The sequence below is a fragment of the Zea mays genome, chromosome 7 (assembly GCF_902167145.1).
Source record: "Zea mays cultivar B73 chromosome 7, Zm-B73-REFERENCE-NAM-5.0, whole genome shotgun sequence".
Lineage (NCBI taxonomy): Eukaryota > Viridiplantae > Streptophyta > Magnoliopsida > Poales > Poaceae > Zea > Zea mays.
The window spans coordinates 105,903,894-105,913,423 of record NC_050102.1 but is presented as its reverse complement, the minus strand read 5'-3'; the positions used below and the strand labels follow the sequence as shown (position 1 = coordinate 105,913,423).

The window sequence follows — 9,530 nt, the reverse complement described above, 5'->3', positions numbered from 1 at the left end:
TTGGACACGATAATATTTAGGTATCTTCTTTTGGCTAACCGCGTAATCCAAATGTGTGTTTAGATTCCATTTTTGCACGTTCTCGTTGGAGTTAGCCTTAGACTATCTTCAACAGCTTACACATTCATGTCTCTATATTTAAATGCATTCTGTGAACTATATAATTTACAGTACAAAATAGTGGTTTAGATGATTAGAGCAACTCCAATAGTTCTCTAAACAACTCTCTAAATCTTAAATATAAAAAGTGAACAGAAAAATACTTCCCCAATGGTTTTCTAAATAGACTTGCTAAATTTACTAAGTTGCTATTCAACTCTATTTACTCTTCAAATTTAGCAACTCGATACGAACTCCCTAAATGCATTTGGCGTTAATTTCTTCACACTAGCGTGATTATTTTTTCCCTTTCCCACACACTGAGGTAGCCAGGTATAGCACACTCTTCTTCCACTTTCTAGCATAGTGAGGTAGCTAGGTCAAACGCGTGTGACACACGTTTCTCCTTCACCGTCGAACCCAACTTCCTCATAGGTTGCGCCACCGGACCACCACTCCTTCATAGTTAATGTCGACCGGCCTTTTCTCTTCTGTCCTCGACATCCTCTGCTCTCAACCTTATTGTCAGCCAGATCTCATGCGAGGCAGGGCTGCCAAAGCTAGATTCAAAATACTTCCTAAATATGAGCAACTATTGGAGACTAAGTTGTTTTTTTACTTTCAATAGCTATTTAGCAACTTACTAAACATGATTTTAACAAGCTCTTTTTTAGAGAACTATTGGAGTTGCTCTTATATAGTTAAACTGCTGGACACAGTTCCATGAAAGTTAACGAATCGACCTCTCGTGCTCTTCTTGGGCTTAGGCTTGGGCTTGCCCTACAGCAGCAACCGGAGATCGGTGGGATGCGGAAGCAGTAACACAAACAAACCCAAGCCCTAAGTTATCCAGCTTGAAGGACTAAAAAGCCCAATCGAGCCCAGCAGCAAGGCCTTCGTTCCCCTTCCGGTCTTCTTGTTCCTCGCTTCCGTCCACTCGCCATTTTCCTCGCACTCGCACACATCGACGTGGTCTCCGCGCCGCCGCACCCCCATCACAGCCAACCAGCACCTCCGATCCATCCTCCAAACCCTATTACCACCGCTCCCGCCGCCCCCGACTCGCGCTCGGATGGCAGGGCAACCCCGCGAGCGTGGTAGCCGCTCGTCCCGGAAGGGCCGGTCCGCCCGCGCGGGGCTTGCACAGGCGCCCCCGCCGGCCTCCGATCCCGATCTGACCGTCGGAGAGGATGCCGCGCCGTGGCTCCGCGCCACGGCGGACGAGCTTGAGGAGCGCCTGCTGAAGAGGCTGGATGAGGCGTACGCGGCGGCCCTGGCCCGCCTCGCCGACCTCGGCCACGGCGAGGAGGCATCCCTCGAGGCCGTTCTCCACTCGGGCCACTGTTACGGCAAGCTCAACGATCCCGTTTCCAACATCGTGGCCAACGCCCGCGCCTACCTCTCCGATCCTGGCCACGCCAGCGCGGCCGGCGGCTTCGCCGACCTCCGACGCCTCGAGGAATACTCCCTCGCGGGGCTTGTCTGCCTCCTCCAGAGCAGCCGCCCTACCCTCACCCGCGCCGAGGCCTTGTGGTGCCTTCTCTCCAGTGACCTCCGTATTGAAGAGGCGATCGCCATAAGCAGCTCTTTCAATGGTGAACCCTCATCTATTGCTGAGAGTGAGGAGCACCTCCCAGCCGTGGCAGAGACCGCACAGCGTGGATACATCCACTATCATAACACCACAGCCACAGCTGCTCAGGACCCCACTCTTTTTGACCCAGAAGCCTTCATGAGACTTGCGATATGCCAGGGTCCCGCTGCAGCCACCATCTCCTGCCTGAAGGCCGCCGGGTGGTCACGATCTAGTGGCGCCGCACCAGAAGGGCAGCCCAGGGAATCGTTTACCAAGAAGCTCTCCACTGAGGAACTCATCGAGTCTGTTGTTGCGGAGCTTGAGGCACTGGACATTGACAAGAAGGATCCACCAGATGCGAACCCTGACCCAAAGAACCAGATGGCGCGTGAACTCATTAAGCAGACAAGAGAGATGGAGACGCAGCTTAAGGAGCGAAAGGAATGGGCACAGGGAAAGGCGATACAGGCTGCTCGCAAGCTTGGTGCTGATCTTACTGAGCTGCGTGTGCTGCGGATGGAACATGATGAGAACCAGCGGCGTAAGAAGGAAAAACAGGTGATGGAGGATGACACAATGAAGCGCCTTGCTCATCTGGAGAATGAGCTGAAGAAAAAGAGTGGGCAGCTTGACAGGAGTAATGCAACAGTTCAGAGGCTGGAAATGGAGAATGCAGAGATACGTGCTGAGATGGAAGCTGCAAAACTGAGTGCATCAGAGACTGAAAAACAATGCCAGGGTCTCTTAAGGAAAGAGAAGAAGGATAGCAAAAGGCTTGAAGTCTGGGAGCGCCAGAAAGCGAAGCTGAAGGAGGACATTGCTGAATGCAAGACAAATATTACACAAGCTGAAAGGGAGCTTGCTGAGGTCAACAAGGCAATAAAAAATATGGAGGTTAGGAAGAACTCGCACATTCATCATTTCGATTCTTTTATACTATAATTCCATATGTTTCTGTTTTGTTATGTATTAGGTGGTAAGACTCTTATGTCAGAAGCTTTCTACTAGGATAGATTGAATATCTATGCTTCAGCATAGCTGTATGAGACTACTGTTGTGGTGTGTTTTGTATATTCATTCATAGGACTAGCACATCCAGCCAGCTCAACCTAGTGTTAGCCTGACCCTGAGCTACTGCTTGTCTAGTTTCTTGCTTAGTGTATTAGGTTTGGAGAGGTTTGTTAAGTACTTAGGTATGTTATTTTGTTTTGATTGTTCCCTATATTATTGACAAGCTCCATATTTTTTATTAGTGTATTATTTTGTTTTGATTGTCCTCCTTGTTAGGCAATCTCCTTTGTTACAAGGAATAATTCAGGCAATGACACCTAGTTCAGTGGAAATTTAGTATCACATTTGTGGATTTGTTTGTCAGTGACATGGGGCTCCTGTACCACACATCAGTGAGAATCCTAAATCATCACCTTTAAAGGAGGGGTGATGTCAGCGTAAGAAGTAATTATCAGGAACTCTCTCTTTTTCAACCCCCCCCCCCCCCCCCCCCCCCTCTCCCCCTAAGCACAGTCGATTGTCTGTGACAGCTCTACGTTGTTGGGATGGGCCAGGACCCCAAAACCTCCTACTTCACTCATATCCCATCCATCCTTAAACCCTAGGCCATATCTATTTGCAATTACATATCGGTCCTTATAAGTGACAGCAAACCAATTGAATTATTAGGTTATCCTGCATGGATCGTAAGGTCCTCGTATATGAGACTAAGGGGTTTTAATGAAGAATTGGCAGTGAAAATAGATTTATCGGGAAACCAGGGACTAAAGGTCTCTTCATCTGATTGCATTTATTCATATATTAACTAAACTTGGAGGCCAATAAATAATCAGACATACAATCAGGGATTCAAACAATTGTGTCTTGGTGATGGAGTGTATCGCTTCAGGCATATATAGAACTACTCTATGTTGTATCTTTGTTGGTTTTAGAGGGCTCCACAACCTTTAATAAGTGCTTGCAGTTTTGAACTATCGGGCCACAAAATGCATATTTAATATATTGTTGGTGTGCTAATGCTAGTCCAAGCAATAATCATTTGGATCAGTTTGTGTATGTCAATGCCAGTGTGGTATGGGTTTTCCCTTTAATATGTGTTAGTCATGTGTGTTATGTACCGGGAGAGTAAGAACACACAGAAATGTGGTGCCACAATCATTAATTAGTTGTCACTTGGGTTTGCTAAGTTTCTGGTGTTGTGATGTTGGCAGCAGATGATTCATTAGCTATATGATCCATTATGTGGTTGTTTAGTTTTAACGCTGCTGTGAAGGACAAAAATATTACACTATCTTTATTTTTTTTCTCGAAAGCGTAGGAGAGCTACGCATCATATATATTAAGAAGGAAAAGGTCTAAAATAGACCAATACAAAAAACTGAAAACAGTGGCCAAAACCAGCTCATGACGGCCGAAAGCAACACAACATAAAAACATCCAACATTATAGCTAAGAGAGACTAAATCCCCGGAATAAGAGCCATAAGAAGGGCCAAACTCTTGGCCCCGGCTAGCTCCCAAATCTCCTTTTCTTCTCCAGCCCTTCTTATAGCTGCATCCAGGTTTGGGGAAAGGCCGTCAAACACACAACTGTTTCTATGGTTCCAAATATTCCGAAGTCCCAGAATAATTAAGAAGTTAAACCCTTTCTTCTTTTTCTATGTGGTAAATGAAATGTGCATATTTTTTTACGGAACCAGTCATCCTTAAATTGATGTGGCGAAGGCACATTCATAACTTTATTCCTAAATGATCACATATAATGATCATGTGTCCTCTTGCATTATTTTATTACTTTATGGTGCACCAATTAATCCTGTCTTGTACTTTGTATGTCCCAGCTTCCATGGCGATCTTGTTGACCTCCATGCTCAGTTTTGTACTAAAAATGTTAACACTCTAGCTAAGTTGGTTAGGTGGTTTGAGCAGCACTCCTTAGGTCCTAAGTTCGAATCCTAGTGGGAGTAAATTTCAGGCCGAGATTAAAAAAGGTCATTCACTGGTTCTCCTGGTTGTGTGCACACGAGATGAACTGACCTATGGAGTGCGGATCCTCGTGTAGGGATTGGGAGGGCATAAAGCACGAGTAAAGATCTGGCCTATAGGGGGTGGACCCTCATGCTGCATGGGGGGCAGCTTTCGTGATCTTTGTCGACCAGGGCTCTGATTGAGCTTCTTCTTATTATAACACCGTGAGGGCGGTTTTTCCCCTCCAGCCGAGTTTTTTTTAAATCTATTAACATTGATTAACATATTAGTGACAGCTATTGCCTGGCAGGTAAGTGATCCAGCCCCAGGCACTTGCCTGGCCTAGGCAACTCTTCCCCGGAGCTTATTATTACTTCTTTCTACATTGCAAAGGTTGCCTTGCAATTTGAATGAATAGAACTCTTAACTGAAGTGATTGCATTGTCTGCTGTGAAGACATGAATTATTAAAAAAAACTCAACTTGTCGGGGGGTAAGACAGCCTCCAACATTGCATTAAAAAGATCTTTTCACGTAGGCCGAGAAAACCGTCGAACCCCTAATATATCCCTATACATCGGCACCATAGGCCATTTGAGAATGACCATGATTGAGACCAAACCTTAGACCTGTGCTTTAGCATGGGACATATGAGGTGATTTTTTTGAACCCCAACTTGAAAAGTTCGCTCTCATGGGAGTCAAACCCATAATCTGAGGAATGTTACCCAAGCCACATAACCAGGCTCTTTCGCTAAATATAGGAATTATTGAATGATATTTTGTTCCCTCTGTTCCAAGTTAAGGGATTTTTAGTTTTGTTATAAGTCAAACTTCTCTAACTTTTACTAAAATTTATAAGAAAAGCACCAACATCTAGAACATCAATTAGTTTCATTAAATCCACCATAAAATATGTCAGGACTTAGGGTACGTTTGGTTTGCTGGATATCCTCAGATGGGAGATGGTGGTCCATGGATAGGCGGCGTTTGGTTCATGGGCGAGCCGAATATGGATACCCCTGACAGGGGAATATTCTCTCAGATGTTGGATATCATCCCTGCCACCAAAAAATTACCTTGCGAGCTTATCCATGTTTTCTAATCTTTGTCACTAGTAAATAATTAAGGACTATTAGTATGTTATATTATTGCTTAGTAATTATGATGTCAAGATTATCTTTTAATACTCCCTCCGTCCTAAAATATAGTTCTTTCTAGCCTCTTTTTTCCGTCCACATTCAAATAAATGATAATGAATGTAGACATACATACAAACTACATTCATAGGTTAATAAATGAATGTATGTTTAGTCTAAAACAAATTATGTTTTGGGATGGAGGGAGTAAGTGCTAATATGTTAATTAGTGCATGTTTTGTATGCTAATTAGGATAATTATGGTGCTAATTAACATATTTTTTGTAATTAGTGATTATCATGACAAAAAGTAGTGTTAGCGAATAGTTAGTTATTATTTTTAAATAATATAAATATAATTAGTCAAGTATTCTCATCCCATCCACTTTCATCCATCTAACCAAACAGAAAAATGGCTCGCACTATCCATCCAACCAAACACTATCCATCCAACCAAACAGACAACATGGATATCCATATCCCTAAATCCGTGGATGGCCATATCCCATCCACTCTTGTCCTCAAACCAAGCGCACCCTTAGTGTATTTGTCTGGTCTTTAGACGTTAATAAATTTTTCTATAAACTGGTTAAGTTTCTAGGTACAACATTCTTACAATCAAAAGTTATCTCAAATGGTATTCTCCACAGTCTCTTAGAGAAACCATTGACATTTGAAAACAAGGCAACAATGGAATTCCTTAACCTACCACTTAGAGGTTGCCCTGCTTTCTTGGTAAATAAGGTTCATTTGGATCTCTGATCCTTTTCCCCCCTTTTTGCTGATAGTACTTGATAATCAATGTAAGCTTCATCCTGTACTCTGGTTGTTACCTCTTATTTGTTATTGTACCATTAGTTGAGTTATGTGAGAAATGCCATTGCCCCATCGGCAATTACAATCAGGTTCTTTAGTTTTCTGGATATATGTAGTTATGTACCTTAACTGGGTGATTCGTTTATGGTTGACATAAATTGTTGTGTGTTCGTCATTTATATTTAGGAGACTGAAAAATATGGTCTTAAAAAACTCCTAGCACATCTTTCTATGACCAGTCTTATCACCCTTTCCTTTTCCAGCAACTGTCTTTTCTTGGGCACTAGGAGCACTTAATTTCATGACTTATGTTGGTGGTTTTACTTTTCTATCAGTTTTGCATTGTTACGATGTGGATTGCAAGTATTTTTATCCTAGTGTTTTGCATTGTGATGTTTCCTAAATCCCAATAAGCTAAATAACTGTCACAATAGAGCTTACTGCATATATGTTTGGTTTGCAGAAGAAGATGCGAGAAGACACAAGGGTCAAAGAAGAAAACATGGTGCTTTTGGAAGATGAGCGCAGGAAGAAGGAAGCTGCAAAAGCAGACAATGACCGCCGACTTGAAGAGCTTCGTCGCAAGAAAGAAGTCGAATCCGAGTGCTACAAGGATGACCTACACAGGCTCCAGGATGAACTCAGCCGCCTGCAGAAGTCAGCAGGTGCAACTCAAACAGCTGTCCCATCAGCCAACTTTCCTGGCACAGCTAACCGAAGCGCGGCGCAGGCAGCCAAGCAGCAGGCCATCCTGCGGCCACAACCTGCATCTAACCGGTCGCTGCCACCACCAGCCCAGAAGCCAAGCCGCCGCCGGGACTGTGTTGCCTGCAAGAAGGCGGCGGCGTGTGTGATCCTACTCCAGTGTGCCCACCAGGTCCTCTGTGTTGGCTGCAATAAGCTGCATGAAGATAAAGGCATCACTCGCTGCCCCTGCTGCAGCGCTGAAGTCGAAGAGAGAATCAGGGTTTTCGGAGCGAGCTCCAACTGAGGCACCAGGTCGGGGTGAACTGCAACTTGTGGTTGAGTTTTCCTTTTTCTTTTACCTCCGTTAATGTGAAGAAAGGGTTATAGCCTTATAGGTGTCGCCTGAGCGGTTATACTTTGCTACAGCATCCATGCATGATTGCTTAGCTGAATTGCGACTTATCTTGGGTATTATATGAGTATAATCGAGACCTTTCTGGAGACAGGCAATGATGCTTAGTCTGGATTTATTCTCTATATTTCCTCTTCTTTTTTTCTTGCTTGAACTTGATTATCTGGTGTCGCCAAAAATTCTGGGCATTAGACGGGCACGGGCCAGTTTGTTTGCCGGAAGAAAATTTGACAGTTCTTGTTTGCGGAATTTTATACTTTGGAAGGCTTGTTCTTGATGCAGGCACATTGTGCGACATCAAAACAAATTTTGTGATGGGTTCGTTTCATCTACTGGCCTTAGAACAACTCTAAAAGAACACGCAAATCTTCCTAAAAACAATACTGAGAAAAGAATCTCATTTTGCTTGCTCTAACAGCTTCTTTAACCTTCGCCAACGCGTCTCGTATCCAGTGATTCTTGTCCTGTATATTTTCGTGGCCGCTGCGTTGTCCCGGATCTGCATGGAGCTGGAGCTTTTAAGTGTGCATAGCCAGCACAGGTGCGTCCGCCACTTGCATGGCAAAAGGAAAGGACCTCTGACACATGCAATACAAGTAAAATGGCCCGTTTAACACATGCAATACAAGTAAAATGGCCCGTTTAGCACCATATTTGAGGATTTTTTTTTTAATTTAGGTCACTTTTTATATTTTTAATATTTGTTTAAAGCATTATATCTAATTTTTTGGAAACTTTTTAGAGTTGCTCTTGGTTAAGTGCCATTAGCTAAATTTTAGTCCCTGTTGTATATAATGTGAAAGCCGCCTAGAGGGGGGTGAATAGGGCGAAACTGAAAATTACAAAGTTAATCACAACTACAAGCCGAGTTAGCGTTAGAAATAATAATGAGTCCGAGAGAGATGGCGCAAAACAAATCGCAAGCGAATAAAGAGTGTGACACACGGATTTATTTTACCGAGGTTCGGTTCTTGCAAACCTACTCCCCGTTGAGGTGGTCACAAAGACCGGGTCTCTTTCAACCCTTTCCCTCTCTCAAACGGTCTCTCGGACCGAGTGAGCTTCTCTTCTCAATCAATTGGGAACCAAACTTCCCGCAAGGACCACCACACAATTGGTGTCTCTTGCCTTGATTACAATTGAGATGATTGCAAGAAAGAACGAAAGAAAGAAGCAATCCAAGCGCAAGATCTCAAAAGAACACAACAAATCTCTCTCACTAATCACTGAAGCCTTGTGTGGAATTGGGAGAGGATTTGATCACTTTGGTGTGTCTTGTATTGAATGCTTAGCTCTTGTAAGTAGTTGGAAGGTGGAAAACTTGGATGACTTGAATGGGGGGTGATTGGGGGTATTTATAACCCCAACCACCAAACTAGCCGTTTGGTGAAGGCTGCTGTCGACGGGCGCACCGGACAGTCCGGTGCGCCACCGGACAGTGTCCGGTGCGCCAGCCACGTCACCCGGCCATTAGGGTTCGACCGTTGGAGCTCTGACTGGTGGGGTCGCCTGGTTGTCCGGTGGTGCACCGGACAGGTACTGTAGACTGTCCGGTGCGCCTCCCGCGCGTGCTCTGACTCTGGCATGCACTGTAGCGCATTAAATGCCTCTGCATGTGATTGTTGGCGCCGTAGTAGTCGTTGCTTCCGCTGGCACATCGGACAGTCCGGTGTGCACCGGATAGTCCGGTGAATTATAGCGGAGCGCCCTTAGAAATTCCCGAAGGTAGCGAGTTTGGCTTTATCGGCGTTTCGAGACCGGGGGGTCCCTAGGCCGACGAGTGAATGTCGCCGCGTGCCCCAGCCCAGATGGGTCGAGCGCGTGG

General features: G+C 44.7%; 1 protein-coding gene across 1 annotated transcript; it reads left to right on the top strand.

Moving 5' to 3' along the window:
- Positions 1–921: 921 nt before the first annotated feature.
- LOC100278886 (MND1-interacting protein 1) lies at positions 922–7,855 on the top strand. The gene is made up of 2 exons (NM_001152018.2): positions 922–2,569; positions 7,070–7,855. The coding sequence occupies exons 1-2, from the start codon at positions 1,172–1,174 to the stop codon at positions 7,595–7,597; spliced, it is 1,926 nt and encodes a 641-aa protein (NP_001145490.1). The 5' UTR covers positions 922–1,171; the 3' UTR covers positions 7,598–7,855.
- The last annotated feature ends 1,675 nt before the right edge of the window (positions 7,856–9,530 follow it).